Genomic DNA, 20,289 nt, shown 5'->3' with positions numbered 1-20,289 from the left:
TAAAAGCTGGAACGGAATGGAAAAGGCCGGAACGGGCCCTTTATAAAAGAAGTTGATGCCAAAAACACTGGGCTGGTGTTAGAGGCACTTGAGAACAATATTTAGGAACAAAAACCATTCTGATAGCATTTTTTATTAACCCTTTAACCAAAATGCCCTCCGGAACAGAATGAAACAGCCCGGAACGGCGACTTCCCAGCGAGCCAGACCTCCCGAATTCATCAGTCCCACATGACTCAATGGGATGCATGCAATAAGACACAAAACGTCCACGCAAACCACGTTCCGATACCCGTTCTGGGCTATGATATGCTTTTACGTAAAACAGCCCAGAACAGCAACTTCCCAATCAGCCACACCCACCAAATTCACCAGTCCAACATGACTACATGGGATGCATGCAATAAGACACAAAACATCCACACAAACCACATTCTGATACCCGTTCCGGGCTATAATACGCTTTTATGTAAAACAGCCCGGAACAATGACTTCCCAGCGAATCAGACCCACCAAATTCACCAGTCCAACACGACTACATGGGATGCATGCAATAAGACACAAAACTTCCACGCAAACCATGTTCCGATACCCATTCCGGGCTATAATACGCTTTTACGTAAAACAGCCCAGAACGGCGACTTCCCAGCAAGCCAGACCCACCAAATTAACCAGTCCAACATGACTACATGGGATGCATGCAATAAGAGACAAAACATCCATGCAAACCACGTTCTGATTCCTGTTCCGGGCTACAATACGCTTTTATGTAAAGCAGCCCAGAATGACGACTTCCCAATCAGCCAGACCCATCAAATTCACTAGTCCCACACGACTGCATGGGATGCATGCAATAAGACACAAAACATCCGCACAAACCATGTTCCGATACCTGTCCCGGCCTATAATATGCTTTTACGTAAAACAGCCCAGAACGGCAACTTCGCAATCAGCCAGACCCACCAAATTCACCAGTCCCACATGACTGCATGGGATGCATGCAATAAGACACAAAACATCCGTGCAAACCATATTCCGATATCTGTTCCGGGCTATAATACGCTTTTATGTAAAACAGCCCGGAATGGCGACTTCCCAGAGAGCCAGACCCACCAAATTCACCAGTCCCACATGACTACATGGGATGCATGCAATAAGACACAAAACTCCGCGCAAACCACGTTCAGATACCTGTTCCGGGCTACAATATGCTTTTATGTAAAACAGCCCGGAATGATGACTTCCCAATCAGCCAGACCCACCAAATTCACCAGTCCAACACAACTACATCGGATGCATGCAATAAGACACAAAACTTCCACGCAAACCACATTCCGATACCCGTTCCAGGGTATAATACGCTTTTACGTAAAACAGCCTGGAACGGTGACTTCCCAGCGAGCCATACCCACCAAATTAACCAGTCCAACACGACTACATGGGATGCATGCAATAAGACACAAAACTTCCATGCAAACCACGTTCTGATACCTGTTCCGGGCTATAATACGCTTTTACGTAAAACAGCCCAGAACGGCGACTTCCCAGCAAGCCAGACCCACCAAATTAACCAGTCCAACACGACTACATGGGATGCATGCAATAAGACACAAAACATCCGTGCAAACCACGTTCCGATTTCTGTTCCGGGCTATAATACACTTTTACGTAAAACAGCCCGGAATGACGACTTCCCAATCAGCCAGACCCACCAAATTCACCAGTCCCACACGACTACATGGGATTCATGCAATAGGACACAAAACGTCCACGCAAACCACTTCCGATACCCATTCCGGGGTATAATACGCTTTTACGTAAAAAAGCCCGGAACGGCGACTTCCCAATCAGCCAGACCCACCAAATTCTCCAGTTCCACATGACTGCATGGGATGCATGCAATAAGACACAAGACGTCCGCAGAAACCACGTTCCAATACCCGTCCCGGCCTATAACATGCTTTTACGTAAAACAGCCAGACCCACCAAATTCACCAGTCCCACATGACTACATGGGATACATGCAATAAGACACAAAACTTCTGCGCAAACCACATTCTGATACCTGTTCCGGGCTATAATACTATAAACAATATAGTACATTGTTGTTTTTCTTTCCTAGCAACGTTTTTGTAGTAAGCTATACTAGTATTGAATGCAACTACAGATAGCTCTTGGTGCTAGAGAATAGCTGCAGTTTACTCTTCTTCCCACTAGGGACACTATAAGATCTGCTGATCTCTGCAGAGACACGATGATCCCTTCTTTTCTCAGACCAAAAAGGCAGCAGCCCAGGTATGCTATATTTGTACTGTGGAGGTGGCTCAGTGGCAGCAAGTAGTGTCTTCTCTCATTACCGACAGCAGAAAAGCCATGAGTGTAGTATACATGCGTAAGTTTGAGCAACTTTCACCATTTGAAGCTCTTGAGATTTTGGAAAACCCAGTAGCAGGGAAAATATCAACTCTCCCAGCTGCTAAGCCAAAATGTGGGCAGCTGTTTGTCTATAGCTACGAAGGCCACGAACATAAAAAGATCTGGAGATGTGATCAGTACAAATGGATTCAAAAAGGAAGGCATTTGTTGCCAAGGGGGAATCCTCTGGTATGAAAGATATACTTTCAAAGACTATTTAACGCAGAGCAAGTGTTGTTTCACAGATACGCATATGGAGTGCCTGATGGAAGTGTAGGCAGAGTAATTGTCCATTACCTTGGACAGGATGAGAGACCTGAACTATCTGTGCCTCATGGAAATATGAAAAAATATTCCATGAGATGTCATGTACATACCATGCATTCTGTATTGTCAGAAGCTATGGGGCAGAAACACTTTGGCCCGTGCAAAGTTTACCAGCATAAAATAGCAACAACAATAGGTTCAGCTGAACATATGAAAGTAATGCTGCCTAAAGATACACAACAAATAAAAAATAAACTGAAGTATGAGAAACAGAAAAACAGAATCAGCCATGATGATTTATATGGTGTGTATGAGCTTCACTATGCTCTGGAAGGGTTTGTATGTGAATTCACTCTTGTCCCTGAAGTGTCTGTAATGTTGGCACTTCCAGAAATTGTTAGCATATTTGAAGAGGTGATAATGTTGAAGCCAAACACACTTTTGTCTTATGACACAACCTTTCAGCTTGGAGATTTCTATGTGTCACCTTTAATTTTCCAGTGTGCTTTCTTTGAGGAGAACCCAGCAATCCCTTTGGCCATACTGATCCATGATAAGCGCACAACAAACGTGCATGAGCGGTATTTTTTATTTATAGGAAAATGTGTGCCCAAGATCAACAATGATTCCACTGTGATAGTCACAGACAGAGAAGCAGCCATAGTGCTGGGACTTTGTGGTTTTTTTACCCCATTTAATTGGTTGCCGTAACAGCAACACAGCCAGTCGCCGTGGCAATTGTGAGAACTGTGCTCGTGCTCAAGCTGCTAGCCCTAAATTGTGATCAGCTATAATTCTGCGCCACCCCAAAATGTCCATGCATGGAAGTGCTTGCTGGGGAGATGGCTGCGATGGGTGTGTGAGAGAAGTAGGTATTTTGGTTACAGCTGTGAATTGTACGGAAGGGCTTCATGTGATAATGTCATGTGAATACCATGAGGTGGCTGGCTTTGCAGTGTACACAGTTCCTAGGAAAATGTCCTTACTGTTGGAACTCCTCCTATGGCCCTTCTTTTTTCCCAGAGCTTGGAAAAGTTACTTTTTTGAACTACAACTCCCATCAGCCCCAGCCAGCATGGCAACTGGATTGGGCTGATGGGAGTTGTAGTTCAAAAAAGTAACTTTTCCAAGCTCTGTTTTGTGCATGTGGGAGGGAGGCTGAGGCTTCTTTGTTAAATGTGCACAAGAACAAAAACTTGACACGGTTGGAGTTTTTTTTCATATATTTTAAAATAAACGTATTGGAGCTGACGAAACCAAGCTCGACAGGCACCTCTCATTACAAAGAAATAGAAAAAAGGTAACAACTAGAGTGTTTGTCTTCTTTGCATCAGGAGCATGAGGTGGGTTGCCATGTGCACCGGTAAAAGAGGAAGTTGGCTGGTTATAGTAGGTAGAAAAATAACTCAAAGAGGTCAGAAGAGGCACTAGGGCTTTGTGGAACATTAAAAAAACCCTCTGAAATACACACTTCACAGCTTGACAACTCTTGAAATCAACAGTTATCAGCTCCATCTTGGCATCACTGGAAGTACCATAGTAGACTCTTCAGGTAAAGGCTACCCTTTGACAAACTACAGACTGGTGTCCATGGAAAGCAAAAGACCACCACCACATCAGGAAGTGACTTGAAGGGAAGGCCTGAGAAGTAAGGGGAGGGGGAAAGGTGGTCAACTGTTTTAAAGGAAAAATCACTTTGAGGAATAGTTCTCAATAGCCTTCCTAATTTCCTCCAGGAATCTGCAGACTAGCATAATACTACCAGGAGGATGATGCCAAGGACAAGAGTCAGGAGGGACAGGCACAGGGCTGTGATGTTGAGGCACTGGGCAGTAGAACCATAGCTGGTAGCTCCACTGTAGTCACCAACCACTTTGCGATCTCTTGCCTGATAGGAGAGAAGGAAGGAATAGTCAGCGATTAAAAGCAAACTGGAAGATATGCTGCTAGTACATTGGCAGAAGAACTACTCCCACACTCCTGGATTGGAGCTTGCCCACCAAGAAGTCCAGAGAGAACGTAGCATGCAAGAATCTCATGCATCATCCCAAAGCTGACTCTATATTAGGGGTCACCAACCTTTTTGGACAGTGGGCACATTTTTAATTTTGAGAGTCCTGTGGGTGCCAGTCACAAGATGAGCGTCATGGGAGTATGGCATAACACAACATTAGACAGTAAAGTCATGGCGAAGCTTTTCCTATAACTAGAAAAGGCTTAACCTGATGAATTTCATCCTACCATACAGCTGATAAAAGCACAAGCACACTGTTTTCCCCCAATGCTAACCCAAAAACAAAGCGTAGGCTGCCCCATTAAACACAAACTAACTTCTGAGTAGACATGTTTATCATTGTACTGTAAGTTAACTGTAATTGAATTCTTAATGAGTGCCTGGTCATTAACTCCTGCACAACAGGAGACATACTTAAGCCTTTTCATATTTGCCTTTGGAGGAGGATTTTTTTTTTTAACATCCTCCCACAGGTACTGTATAGTAGCGTTTCCAGAAAATAAGTTCTAGGGACTACCTTATCTCAAATGAACCCATCACAGGAAAGATGCATCCTGGTTGCTAGGGGAAAAGGAAGGGCAAACTACAGAGATTCTAAGAACTAGAAAATAAGACACAAGCAGGAAAAGTGCACTAAAGGGGGAGGCAGGGATTCCTATCTGCTTCATAGCTTTCTTTCTAGGAGGGCTAGAGACTTATGTTGTTTTTTTAAAGAAAGCTCAGAGTCTGGGGCCCCTGTCCGGGGGTGCCACTGAAGCCCATCGCAGCGAATTCACTCTACAGGCTCTAGTCTAGCTAATACTTCAGCGGGGAAGGATCAGAATAGGCCAAAGCACTTATACTGTGTCACTTGCTAAACTAAAGCCCCACCAACACAGAGTGGTTTTAATAGCCAGTCCCTCTTCCAAGGGAACTCTGGGAATTTTAGCTCTGTGAGGGGAATGGGATCTCCTAACAACGTTTAACACCTGAAACAAACTACAGTTCCCAGGCTTCTTTGGGGTGAGCCATTGCTGTTTAAAAGTGGCAAAAGCGTTTTAAATGTATGGTGTAGATGCAGCTTAAGTTACACAGAAAAAATGTATCTCAGCCCCCTAAAGTTCACTCTAGTCTGATTGCATACCGCAGCTATAGGGCATGGGGCATAAATTACACAGATTTAGCAGAAGGACAGGGTTCCTCTTTGAAACAAAACAACAGGAGCTTATACGACTCTGCAGAAGTATTTTTCATGGAGTTGCACGTTTGCTAGCTTTTTTCTTAATCCTCCAATACTAGAAAAAGTGGCAATATTATGGCAGTGCTAGTGCAATTTTACAAGTCTAAGTATGTGCAAAGATGGATCTGATGTGTGTCTGTAGACTTTGTTTTCGACACCCATCTGTTTCAGAATAGAAGAGATCTACAGGGCAATCCTATGTATGCCTACTCAGAAGTAAATGTGTACTGGACTGCAGCCTTAAGGCAGGATTAGTGCCACTTTCAGAAAGGACCTATCTCTACACAAATAAAAAAAAAAGTTTTAAACGGGCTCTCTTTTTTCAGCCCTTTACAGCGGCCTTTAGCTCCTCCCCGTTATCTAAGACAAACTTCTTTTCCTTATTTAAACAAAATGGAACCTCATCACTTTGAGGGATACTCAGAATTGGAATCTTCTTGCAGGGCTTGTCTATGCCACAGTCTACAAACATCTGTATTGTTGAATCACAGCCCTTGAACAGCCTTAACCAATTTGATCAACCGCTGCCAAATTATTAGATGAACCTGACGTTTACACATCAGTAAGTTATCCGACACCAAAAAGCATGTCTCCAGGCCTATGGGGTTTGATGTCATGAAATGCTTGTCTGTCTGTTGCCATTGAACATAGTTATTTTTCATTACGAAAGATGGTACACAAAACAAAATAGAACACACGTGGGTGCCCTGCCACAGCAGTGTAGCTCCGCCCTCGTTCTTTACGGCTTGGGCTGTTTGCGTTCACGGACCCGGGCAAGATTAAAGTTTAACGTTACATCCGCAGTACTTGCAAGTGATTTGCCCACCATCACCTTTCACCCTGGATGAAATCTGAATGCAAAATTCCGCTCTGGAACCTGGGAAGAAATAATAGAGCCATTGTCCACCTCTTGCCATTGGGGGGGGGTCATAATTAATTATCACACCCCCTTCGGCCGTGTAGCACTCTTACGGATACTTTTCATCTCCCATTGAGGTCAACGGGGCTTGCTTCCGAGTAAACGTGGCCAAGGAACGGGCTTTTAGGGCGGCTGGAGTGACTTCTAGGCACCCTAAACTTTAAAATTTAAAGCCTGGTCTCGCCCCACAGGTTTTACATTCGCTATCTTCACACACACATCCCGGTCAGGAGGCAAGTGCGTGTGGAGTAGGAAGCAGTGAAAACATCCCATTTACAAAGGAACTCACGTAGATACTGCGCTTCTCACCTTAATGGAAAAGACCAGAGCCATGAACCCGAGGCAGCAAAAGTTGAAGTACAGCATGCTGCAGATGGACCAGAGGAAGTGGTCGCGGGGCGGCGTCACATAGACCTGGCTTTGGTGCATGTGGATCACGGTAGATCCAGCCGACGGGTCCGTAACACCGACCATCGCCATCACACGCTCCTCCTTGTGCTCCTCGTAGCGCGGCAAACCCCCGTTGCCTTCCACAGGGAAGGTGAAGCGGGCGCTGCTCGCCATTTTCTCGCCTGGACTCTCTCGCAGGGCTTCCAGCCGCGGTTTGCTTGAGATGGTAAAAGACAAGAAGCATAGAGGCCCGGCACAAACGCTCTTTTTCCTGGACTAAATTAGTGTGAAGGGAAGGAACCGAAACTTATCCCTACAGCTGGGTGGGGGACGGTGTAAAAGCCGGAACGGAACGCAATGGAACAGGCCGGAACGGGCCCTTTATAAAAGAAGTTGATGCCAAAAACACTGGGCTGGTGTTAGAGGCACTTGAGAACAATATTTAGGAACAAAAACCATTCCAATAGCATTTTTTATTAACCCTTTAACCAAAATGCCCTCCGGAACGGAATGAAACAGCCTGGAACGGCGACTTCCCAGCGAGCCAGACCCACCAAATTCACCAGTCCAACATGACTACATGGGATGCATGCAATAACACACAAAACGTCCGTGCAAACCACGTTCCGATATCCGTTCTGGGCTATAATACGCTTTTACGTAAAACAGCCCGGAACAGCGACTTCCCAGCGAGCCAGACCCACCAAATTCACCAGTCCAACACGACTACATGGGATGCATGCAATAAGACACAAAATTTCTGCGCAAACCACGTTCCGATACCCGTTCTGGGCTATAATATGCTTTTATGTAAAACAGCCCGGAACGGCGACTTCCCAGCGAGCCAAACCCACCAAATTCACCAGTCCAACACGACTACATGGCATGGATGCAATAAGACACAAAACGTCTGCGCAAAAAACGTTCCGATACCCGTTCCGGGCTATAATACGCTTTTACGTTAAAAAGCCCAGAAAGGCGACTTCCCAATCAGCCAGACCCACCAAATTCACCAGTCCAACATGACTGCATGGGATGCATGCAATAAGACACAAAACGTCTGCGCAAACCACGTTCCGATACCCGTTCCGGGCTATAATACGCTTTTACATTAAAAAGCCCAGAACGGCGACTTCCCAATCAGCCAGACCCACCAAATTCACCAGTCCAACATGACTGCATGGGGTCCATGCAATAAGACACAAAACGTCCGCACAAACCACGTTCCGATACCTGTTCCGGGCTATAATACGCTTTTATGTAAAACAGCCTGGAACGGCGACTTCCCAATCAGCCAGACCCACCAAATTCACCAGTCCAACACGACTACATGGGATGCATGCAATAAGACACAAAACGTCTGCGCAAACCACGTTCCGATACCCGTTCTGGGCTATAATATGCTTTTACGTAAAACAGCCCGGAACGGCGACTTCCCAGCGAGCCAGACCCACCAACTTCACCAGTCCAACATGACTGCATGGGATGCATGCAATAAGACACAAAACTTCTGCGCAAACCACGTTCCGATACCTGTTCCGGGCTATAATACGCTTTTATGTAAAACAGCCTGGAACGGCGACTTCCCAATCAGCCAGACCCACCAAATTCACCAGTCCAACATGACTACATGGGATGCATGCAATAAGACACAAAACATCCACACAAACCACATTCTGATACCCGTTCCGGGCTATAATACGCTTTTATGTAAAACAGCCCGGAACAATGACTTCCCAGCGAATCAGACCCACCAAATTCACCAGTCCAACACGACTACATGGGATGCATGCAATAAGACACAAAACTTCCACGCAAACCATGTTCCGATACCCATTCCGGGCTATAATACGCTTTTACGTAAAACAGCCCAGAACGGCGACTTCCCAGCAAGCCAGACCCACCAAATTAACCAGTCCAACATGACTACATGGGATGCATGCAATAAGAGACAAAACATCCATGCAAACCACGTTCTGATTCCTGTTCCGGGCTACAATACGCTTTTATGTAAAGCAGCCCAGAATGACGACTTCCCAATCAGCCAGACCCATCAAATTCACTAGTCCCACACGACTGCATGGGATGCATGCAATAAGACACAAAACATCCGCACAAACCATGTTCCGATACCTGTCCCGGCCTATAATATGCTTTTACGTAAAACAGCCCAGAACGGCAACTTCGCAATCAGCCAGACCCACCAAATTCACCAGTCCCACATGACTGCATGGGATGCATGCAATAAGACACAAAACATCCGTGCAAACCATATTCCGATATCTGTTCCGGGCTATAATACGCTTTTATGTAAAACAGCCCGGAATGGCGACTTCCCAGAGAGCCAGACCCACCAAATTCACCAGTCCCACATGACTACATGGGATGCATGCAATAAGACACAAAACTCCGCGCAAACCACGTTCAGATACCTGTTCCGGGCTACAATATGCTTTTATGTAAAACAGCCCGGAATGATGACTTCCCAATCAGCCAGACCCACCAAATTCACCAGTCCAACACAACTACATCGGATGCATGCAATAAGACACAAAACTTCCACGCAAACCACATTCCGATACCCGTTCCAGGGTATAATACGCTTTTACGTAAAACAGCCTGGAACGGTGACTTCCCAGCGAGCCATACCCACCAAATTAACCAGTCCAACACGACTACATGGGATGCATGCAATAAGACACAAAACTTCCATGCAAACCACGTTCTGATACCTGTTCCGGGCTATAATACGCTTTTACGTAAAACAGCCCAGAACGGCGACTTCCCAGCAAGCCAGACCCACCAAATTAACCAGTCCAACACGACTACATGGGATGCATGCAATAAGACACAAAACATCCGTGCAAACCACGTTCCGATTTCTGTTCCGGGCTATAATACACTTTTACGTAAAACAGCCCGGAATGACGACTTCCCAATCAGCCAGACCCACCAAATTCACCAGTCCCACACGACTACATGGGATTCATGCAATAGGACACAAAACGTCCACGCAAACCACTTCCGATACCCATTCCGGGGTATAATACGCTTTTACGTAAAAAAGCCCGGAACGGCGACTTCCCAATCAGCCAGACCCACCAAATTCTCCAGTTCCACATGACTGCATGGGATGCATGCAATAAGACACAAGACGTCCGCAGAAACCACGTTCCAATACCCGTCCCGGCCTATAACATGCTTTTACGTAAAACAGCCAGACCCACCAAATTCACCAGTCCCACATGACTACATGGGATACATGCAATAAGACACAAAACTTCTGCGCAAACCACATTCTGATACCTGTTCCGGGCTATAATACTATAAACAATATAGTACATTGTTGTTTTTCTTTCCTAGCAACGTTTTTGTAGTAAGCTATACTAGTATTGAATGCAACTACAGATAGCTCTTGGTGCTAGAGAATAGCTGCAGTTTACTCTTCTTCCCACTAGGGACACTATAAGATCTGCTGATCTCTGCAGAGACACGATGATCCCTTCTTTTCTCAGACCAAAAAGGCAGCAGCCCAGGTATGCTATATTTGTACTGTGGAGGTGGCTCAGTGGCAGCAAGTAGTGTCTTCTCTCATTACCGACAGCAGAAAAGCCATGAGTGTAGTATACATGCGTAAGTTTGAGCAACTTTCACCATTTGAAGCTCTTGAGATTTTGGAAAACCCAGTAGCAGGGAAAATATCAACTCTCCCAGCTGCTAAGCCAAAATGTGGGCAGCTGTTTGTCTATAGCTACGAAGGCCACGAACATAAAAAGATCTGGAGATGTGATCAGTACAAATGGATTCAAAAAGGAAGGCATTTGTTGCCAAGGGGGAATCCTCTGGTATGAAAGATATACTTTCAAAGACTATTTAACGCAGAGCAAGTGTTGTTTCACAGATACGCATATGGAGTGCCTGATGGAAGTGTAGGCAGAGTAATTGTCCATTACCTTGGACAGGATGAGAGACCTGAACTATCTGTGCCTCATGGAAATATGAAAAAATATTCCATGAGATGTCATGTACATACCATGCATTCTGTATTGTCAGAAGCTATGGGGCAGAAACACTTTGGCCCGTGCAAAGTTTACCAGCATAAAATAGCAACAACAATAGGTTCAGCTGAACATATGAAAGTAATGCTGCCTAAAGATACACAACAAATAAAAAATAAACTGAAGTATGAGAAACAGAAAAACAGAATCAGCCATGATGATTTATATGGTGTGTATGAGCTTCACTATGCTCTGGAAGGGTTTGTATGTGAATTCACTCTTGTCCCTGAAGTGTCTGTAATGTTGGCACTTCCAGAAATTGTTAGCATATTTGAAGAGGTGATAATGTTGAAGCCAAACACACTTTTGTCTTATGACACAACCTTTCAGCTTGGAGATTTCTATGTGTCACCTTTAATTTTCCAGTGTGCTTTCTTTGAGGAGAACCCAGCAATCCCTTTGGCCATACTGATCCATGATAAGCGCACAACAAACGTGCATGAGCGGTATTTTTTATTTATAGGAAAATGTGTGCCCAAGATCAACAATGATTCCACTGTGATAGTCACAGACAGAGAAGCAGCCATAGTGCTGGGACTTTGTGGTTTTTTTACCCCATTTAATTGGTTGCCGTAACAGCAACACAGCCAGTCGCCGTGGCAATTGTGAGAACTGTGCTCGTGCTCAAGCTGCTAGCCCTAAATTGTGATCAGCTATAATTCTGCGCCACCCCAAAATGTCCATGCATGGAAGTGCTTGCTGGGGAGATGGCTGCGATGGGTGTGTGAGAGAAGTAGGTATTTTGGTTACAGCTGTGAATTGTACGGAAGGGCTTCATGTGATAATGTCATGTGAATACCATGAGGTGGCTGGCTTTGCAGTGTACACAGTTCCTAGGAAAATGTCCTTACTGTTGGAACTCCTCCTATGGCCCTTCTTTTTTCCCAGAGCTTGGAAAAGTTACTTTTTTGAACTACAACTCCCATCAGCCCCAGCCAGCATGGCAACTGGATTGGGCTGATGGGAGTTGTAGTTCAAAAAAGTAACTTTTCCAAGCTCTGTTTTGTGCATGTGGGAGGGAGGCTGAGGCTTCTTTGTTAAATGTGCACAAGAACAAAAACTTGACACGGTTGGAGTTTTTTTTCATATATTTTAAAATAAACGTATTGGAGCTGACGAAACCAAGCTCGACAGGCACCTCTCATTACAAAGAAATAGAAAAAAGGTAACAACTAGAGTGTTTGTCTTCTTTGCATCAGGAGCATGAGGTGGGTTGCCATGTGCACCGGTAAAAGAGGAAGTTGGCTGGTTATAGTAGGTAGAAAAATAACTCAAAGAGGTCAGAAGAGGCACTAGGGCTTTGTGGAACATTAAAAAAACCCTCTGAAATACACACTTCACAGCTTGACAACTCTTGAAATCAACAGTTATCAGCTCCATCTTGGCATCACTGGAAGTACCATAGTAGACTCTTCAGGTAAAGGCTACCCTTTGACAAACTACAGACTGGTGTCCATGGAAAGCAAAAGACCACCACCACATCAGGAAGTGACTTGAAGGGAAGGCCTGAGAAGTAAGGGGAGGGGGAAAGGTGGTCAACTGTTTTAAAGGAAAAATCACTTTGAGGAATAGTTCTCAATAGCCTTCCTAATTTCCTCCAGGAATCTGCAGACTAGCATAATACTACCAGGAGGATGATGCCAAGGACAAGAGTCAGGAGGGACAGGCACAGGGCTGTGATGTTGAGGCACTGGGCAGTAGAACCATAGCTGGTAGCTCCACTGTAGTCACCAACCACTTTGCGATCTCTTGCCTGATAGGAGAGAAGGAAGGAATAGTCAGCGATTAAAAGCAAACTGGAAGATATGCTGCTAGTACATTGGCAGAAGAACTACTCCCACACTCCTGGATTGGAGCTTGCCCACCAAGAAGTCCAGAGAGAACGTAGCATGCAAGAATCTCATGCATCATCCCAAAGCTGACTCTATATTAGGGGTCACCAACCTTTTTGGACAGTGGGCACATTTTTAATTTTGAGAGTCCTGTGGGTGCCAGTCACAAGATGAGCGTCATGGGAGTATGGCATAACACAACATTAGACAGTAAAGTCATGGCGAAGCTTTTCCTATAACTAGAAAAGGCTTAACCTGATGAATTTCATCCTACCATACAGCTGATAAAAGCACAAGCACACTGTTTTCCCCCAATGCTAACCCAAAAACAAAGCGTAGGCTGCCCCATTAAACACAAACTAACTTCTGAGTAGACATGTTTATCATTGTACTGTAAGTTAACTGTAATTGAATTCTTAATGAGTGCCTGGTCATTAACTCCTGCACAACAGGAGACATACTTAAGCCTTTTCATATTTGCCTTTGGAGGAGGATTTTTTTTTTTAACATCCTCCCACAGGTACTGTATAGTAGCGTTTCCAGAAAATAAGTTCTAGGGACTACCTTATCTCAAATGAACCCATCACAGGAAAGATGCATCCTGGTTGCTAGGGGAAAAGGAAGGGCAAACTACAGAGATTCTAAGAACTAGAAAATAAGACACAAGCAGGAAAAGTGCACTAAAGGGGGAGGCAGGGATTCCTATCTGCTTCATAGCTTTCTTTCTAGGAGGGCTAGAGACTTATGTTGTTTTTTTAAAGAAAGCTCAGAGTCTGGGGCCCCTGTCCGGGGGTGCCACTGAAGCCCATCGCAGCGAATTCACTCTACAGGCTCTAGTCTAGCTAATACTTCAGCGGGGAAGGATCAGAATAGGCCAAAGCACTTATACTGTGTCACTTGCTAAACTAAAGCCCCACCAACACAGAGTGGTTTTAATAGCCAGTCCCTCTTCCAAGGGAACTCTGGGAATTTTAGCTCTGTGAGGGGAATGGGATCTCCTAACAACGTTTAACACCTGAAACAAACTACAGTTCCCAGGCTTCTTTGGGGTGAGCCATTGCTGTTTAAAAGTGGCAAAAGCGTTTTAAATGTATGGTGTAGATGCAGCTTAAGTTACACAGAAAAAATGTATCTCAGCCCCCTAAAGTTCACTCTAGTCTGATTGCATACCGCAGCTATAGGGCATGGGGCATAAATTACACAGATTTAGCAGAAGGACAGGGTTCCTCTTTGAAACAAAACAACAGGAGCTTATACGACTCTGCAGAAGTATTTTTCATGGAGTTGCACGTTTGCTAGCTTTTTTCTTAATCCTCCAATACTAGAAAAAGTGGCAATATTATGGCAGTGCTAGTGCAATTTTACAAGTCTAAGTATGTGCAAAGATGGATCTGATGTGTGTCTGTAGACTTTGTTTTCGACACCCATCTGTTTCAGAATAGAAGAGATCTACAGGGCAATCCTATGTATGCCTACTCAGAAGTAAATGTGTACTGGACTGCAGCCTTAAGGCAGGATTAGTGCCACTTTCAGAAAGGACCTATCTCTACACAAATAAAAAAAAAAGTTTTAAACGGGCTCTCTTTTTTCAGCCCTTTACAGCGGCCTTTAGCTCCTCCCCGTTATCTAAGACAAACTTCTTTTCCTTATTTAAACAAAATGGAACCTCATCACTTTGAGGGATACTCAGAATTGGAATCTTCTTGCAGGGCTTGTCTATGCCACAGTCTACAAACATCTGTATTGTTGAATCACAGCCCTTGAACAGCCTTAACCAATTTGATCAACCGCTGCCAAATTATTAGATGAACCTGACGTTTACACATCAGTAAGTTATCCGACACCAAAAAGCATGTCTCCAGGCCTATGGGGTTTGATGTCATGAAATGCTTGTCTGTCTGTTGCCATTGAACATAGTTATTTTTCATTACGAAAGATGGTACACAAAACAAAATAGAACACACGTGGGTGCCCTGCCACAGCAGTGTAGCTCCGCCCTCGTTCTTTACGGCTTGGGCTGTTTGCGTTCACGGACCCGGGCAAGATTAAAGTTTAACGTTACATCCGCAGTACTTGCAAGTGATTTGCCCACCATCACCTTTCACCCTGGATGAAATCTGAATGCAAAATTCCGCTCTGGAACCTGGGAAGAAATAATAGAGCCATTGTCCACCTCTTGCCATTGGGGGGGGGTCATAATTAATTATCACACCCCCTTCGGCCGTGTAGCACTCTTACGGATACTTTTCATCTCCCATTGAGGTCAACGGGGCTTGCTTCCGAGTAAACGTGGCCAAGGAACGGGCTTTTAGGGCGGCTGGAGTGACTTCTAGGCACCCTAAACTTTAAAATTTAAAGCCTGGTCTCGCCCCACAGGTTTTACATTCGCTATCTTCACACACACATCCCGGTCAGGAGGCAAGTGCGTGTGGAGTAGGAAGCAGTGAAAACATCCCATTTACAAAGGAACTCACGTAGATACTGCGCTTCTCACCTTAATGGAAAAGACCAGAGCCATGAACCCGAGGCAGCAAAAGTTGAAGTACAGCATGCTGCAGATGGACCAGAGGAAGTGGTCGCGGGGCGGCGTCACATAGACCTGGCTTTGGTGCATGTGGATCACGGTAGATCCAGCCGACGGGTCCGTAACACCGACCATCGCCATCACACGCTCCTCCTTGTGCTCCTCGTAGCGCGGCAAACCCCCGTTGCCTTCCACAGGGAAGGTGAAGCGGGCGCTGCTCGCCATTTTCTCGCCTGGACTCTCTCGCAGGGCTTCCAGCCGCGGTTTGCTTGAGATGGTAAAAGACAAGAAGCATAGAGGCCCGGCACAAACGCTCTTTTTCCTGGACTAAATTAGTGTGAAGGGAAGGAACCGAAACTTATCCCTACAGCTGGGTGGGGGACGGTGTAAAAGCCGGAACGGAACGCAATGGAACAGGCCGGAACGGGCCCTTTATAAAAGAAGTTGATGCCAAAAACACTGGGCTGGTGTTAGAGGCACTTGAGAACAATATTTAGGAACAAAAACCATTCCAATAGCATTTTTTATTAACCCTTTAACCAAAATGCCCTCCGGAACGGAATGAAACAGCCTGGAACGGCGACTTCCCAGCGAGCCAGACCCACCAAATTCACCAGTCCAACATGACTACATGGGATGCATGCAATAACACACAAAACGTCCGTGCAAACCACGTTCCGATATCCGTTCTGGGCTATAATACGCTTTTACGTAAAACAGCCCGGAACAGCGACTTCCCAGCGAGCCAGACCCACCAAATTCACCAGTCCAACACGACTACATGGGATGCATGCAATAAGACACAAAATTTCTGCGCAAACCACGTTCCGATACCCGTTCTGGGCTATAATATGCTTTTATGTAAAACAGCCCGGAACGGCGACTTCCCAGCGAGCCAAACCCACCAAATTCACCAGTCCAACACGACTACATGGCATGGATGCAATAAGACACAAAACGTCTGCGCAAAAAACGTTCCGATACCCGTTCCGGGCTATAATACGCTTTTACGTTAAAAAGCCCAGAAAGGCGACTTCCCAATCAGCCAGACCCACCAAATTCACCAGTCCAACATGACTGCATGGGATGCATGCAATAAGACACAAAACGTCTGCGCAAACCACGTTCCGATACCCGTTCCGGGCTATAATACGCTTTTACATTAAAAAGCCCAGAACGGCGACTTCCCAATCAGCCAGACCCACCAAATTCACCAGTCCAACATGACTGCATGGGGTCCATGCAATAAGACACAAAACGTCCGCACAAACCACGTTCCGATACCTGTTCCGGGCTATAATACGCTTTTATGTAAAACAGCCTGGAACAGCGACTTCCCAATCAGCCAGACCCACCAAATTCACCAGTCCAACACGACTACATGGGATGCATGCAATAAGACACAAAACGTCTGCGCAAACCACGTTCCGATACCCGTTCTGGGCTATAATATGCTTTTACGTAAAACAGCCCGGAACGGCGACTTCCCAGCGAGCCAGACCCACCAACTTCACCAGTCCAACATGACTGCATGGGATGCATGCAATAAGACACAAAACTTCTGCGCAAACCACGTTCCGATACCTGTTCCGGGCTATAATACGCTTTTATGTAAAACAGCCTGGAACGGCGACTTCCCAATCAGCCAGACCCACCAAATTCACCAGTCCAACATGACTACATGGGATGCATGCAATAAGACACAAAACTTCTGCGCAAACCACGTTCCGATACCTGTTCCGGGCTATAATACGCTTTTACGTAAAACAGCCTGGAACGGCGACTTCCCAATCAGCCAGACCCACCAAATTCACCAGTCCAACATGACTGCATGGGATGCATGCAATAAGACACAAAACGTCTGCGCAAACCACGTTCCGATACCCGTTCCGGGCTATAATACGCTTTTACATTAAAAAGCCCAGAACGGCGACTTCCCAATCAGCCAGACCCACCAAATTCACCAGTCCAACATGACTGCATGGGGTCCATGCAATAAGACACAAAACGTCCGCACAAACCACGTTCCGATACCTGTTCCGGGCTATAATACGCTTTTATGTAAAACAGCCTGGAACGGCGACTTCCCAATCAGCCAGACCCACCAAATTCACCAGTCCAACACGACTACATGGGATGCATGCAATAAGACACAAAACGTCTGCGCAAACCACGTTCCGATACCCGTTCTGGGCTATAATATGCTTTTACGTAAAACAGCCCGGAACGGCGACTTCCCAGCGAGCCAGACCCACCAACTTCACCAGTCCAACATGACTGCATGGGATGCATGCAATAAGACACAAAACTTCTGCGCAAACCACGTTCCGATACCTGTTCCGGGCTATAATACGCTTTTACGTAAAACAGCCTGGAACGGCGACTTCCCAATCAGCCAGACCCACCAAATTCACCAGTCCAACATGACTACATGGGATGCATGCAATAAGACACAAAACTTCTGCGCAAACCACGTTCCGATACCTGTTCCGGGCTATAATACGCTTTTACGTAAAACAGCCTGGAACGGCGACTTCCCAATCAGCCAGACCCACCAAATTCACCAGTCCAACATGACTGCATGGGATGCATGCAATAAGACACAAAACGTCTGCGCAAACCACGTTCCGATACCCGTTCCGGGCTATAATACGCTTTTACATTAAAAAGCCCAGAACGGCGACTTCCCAATCAGCCAGACCCACCAAATTCACCAGTCCAACATGACTGCATGGGGTCCATGCAATAAGACACAGAACGTCCGCACAAACCACGTTCCGATACCTGTTCCGGGCTATAATACGCTTTTATGTAAAACAGCCTGGAACGGCGACTTCCCAATCAGCCAGACCCACCAAATTCACCAGTCCAACACGACTACATGGGATGAATGCAATAAGACACAAAACGTCTGCGCAAACCACGTTCCGATACCCGTTCTGGGCTATAATATGCTTTTACGTAAAACAGCCCGGAACGGCGACTTCCCAGCGAGCCAGACCCACCAACTTCACCAGTCCAACATGACTGCATGGGATGCATGCAATAAGACACAAAACTTCTGCGCAAACCACGTTCCGATACCTGTTCCGGGCTATAATACGCTTTTACGTAAAACAGCCTGGAACGGCGACTTCCCAATCAGCCAGACCCACCAAATTCACCAGTCCAACATGACTACATGGGATGCATGCAATAAGAGACAAAACATCCATGCAAACCACGTTCTGATTCCTGTTCCGGGCTACAATACGCTTTTATGTAAAGCAGCCCAGAATGACGACTTCCCAATCAGCCAGACCCATCAAATTCACTAGTCCCACACGACTGCATGGGATGCATGCAATAAGACACAAAACATCCGCACAAACCATGTTCCGATACCCGTCCCGGCCTATGGCTGCTTCTCTGTCTGTGACTATCACAGTGGAATCATTGTTGATCTTGGGCACACATTTTCCTATAAATAAAAAATACCGCTCATGCACGTTTGTTGTGCGCTTATCATGGATCAGTATGGCCAAAGGGATTGCTGGGTTCTCCTCAAAGAAAGCACACTGGAAAATTAAAGGTGACACATAGAAATCTCCAAGCTGAAAGGTTGTGTCATAAGACAAAAGTGTGTTTGGCTTCAACATTATCACCTCTTCAAATATGCTAACAATTTCTGGAAGTGCCAACATTACAGACACTTCAGGGACAAGAGTGAATTCACATACAAACCCTTCCAGAGCATAGTGAAGCTCATACACACCATATAAAATCATCATGGCTGATTCTGTTTTTCTGTTTCTCATACTTCAGTTTATTTTTTATTTGTTGTGTATCTTTAGGCAGCATTACTTTCATATGTTCAGCTGAACCTATTGTTGTTGCTATTTTATGCTGGTAAACTTTGCACGGGCCAAAGTGTTTCTGCCCCATAGCTTCTGACAATACAGAATGCATGGTATGTACATGACATCTCATGGAATATTTTTTCATATTTCCATGAGGCACAGATAGTTCAGGTCTCTCATCCTGTCCAAGCGCTGGCTGGGGTTGATGGGAGTTGTAGTTCAAAAAAGTAACTTTTCCAAGCTCTGGTTAAATCCTTGTCTATGTTGGGTAAAAATTAAAAAGGTGCATTTAGTTTTTTGGTTATGCCTTCTGTCTTGCTTAAAGTGACACAAGCAATATTAGGAGTAGCGCCAGAGTGGCTTCTAGTTGACGTTTAAGATAAAATGTCGACATATTTCCTGGTAACCTTACCCTTTCTTGTTCCAGTGGCTCCTTTGAATAAAAGCCGGTTTAAGCTGGAGATTTCCCCTCCCCACTATTCCCTTTTACTCTCGTATCACACTGAGGTTGATTGCTTCGCATATAGTTACAAATCATAACATGTATAGAAATGTTAAAGTTTCTTTGATATGCAACTCTAGCAGCTAGAGGCACCTCCTCTGTATCTCTCTTTGTTCTGTAATTGCTGAATGCTTATCTCAAGGACATGTGAAATATGCAAACCCATAGTCTGAAAGATATTCTGATGTTTCCACTTATGCTCTCCCTCTACACCCCCTTTCCCTCCTTCTGCCATTCTTCCTTTCTCCTATAGTGACGATCAAATGTTTCTTTGTAGTTTGTGACGCTGCTCCCCAATATTGTAACCTTT

At 45.3% G+C, this 20,289-nt stretch overlaps 2 protein-coding genes across 2 annotated transcripts; both read right to left on the bottom strand.

Annotated features, from left to right (window-relative positions):
• Nucleotides 1-3,887: 3,887 nt before the first annotated feature.
• Nucleotides 3,888-7,579, bottom strand: LOC133381765 (interferon-induced transmembrane protein 1-like). Its single transcript, XM_061621185.1, has 2 exons — nt 7,144-7,579; nt 3,888-4,570 (listed from the first exon to the last, which is right to left on the bottom strand). Exons 1-2 carry the CDS (start codon nt 7,396-7,398, stop codon nt 4,430-4,432), a joined length of 396 nt encoding a protein of 131 aa, XP_061477169.1. The 5' UTR covers nt 7,399-7,579; the 3' UTR covers nt 3,888-4,429.
• A 4,773-nt stretch (nt 7,580-12,352) lies between these two features.
• LOC133381764 (interferon-induced transmembrane protein 1-like) lies at nt 12,353-16,044 on the bottom strand. The gene is made up of 2 exons (XM_061621184.1): nt 15,609-16,044; nt 12,353-13,035 (listed from the first exon to the last, which is right to left on the bottom strand). Exons 1-2 carry the CDS (start codon nt 15,861-15,863, stop codon nt 12,895-12,897), a joined length of 396 nt encoding a protein of 131 aa, XP_061477168.1. The 5' UTR covers nt 15,864-16,044; the 3' UTR covers nt 12,353-12,894.
• Between the last annotated feature and the right edge of the window lie 4,245 nt (nt 16,045-20,289).

The sequence above is a fragment of the Rhineura floridana genome, chromosome 3 (genome assembly GCF_030035675.1).
Source record: "Rhineura floridana isolate rRhiFlo1 chromosome 3, rRhiFlo1.hap2, whole genome shotgun sequence".
In the NCBI taxonomy this organism is placed as follows: Eukaryota; Metazoa; Chordata; class Lepidosauria; order Squamata; family Rhineuridae; genus Rhineura; species Rhineura floridana.
This window is presented reverse-complemented; position numbering and strand designations above follow the sequence as displayed.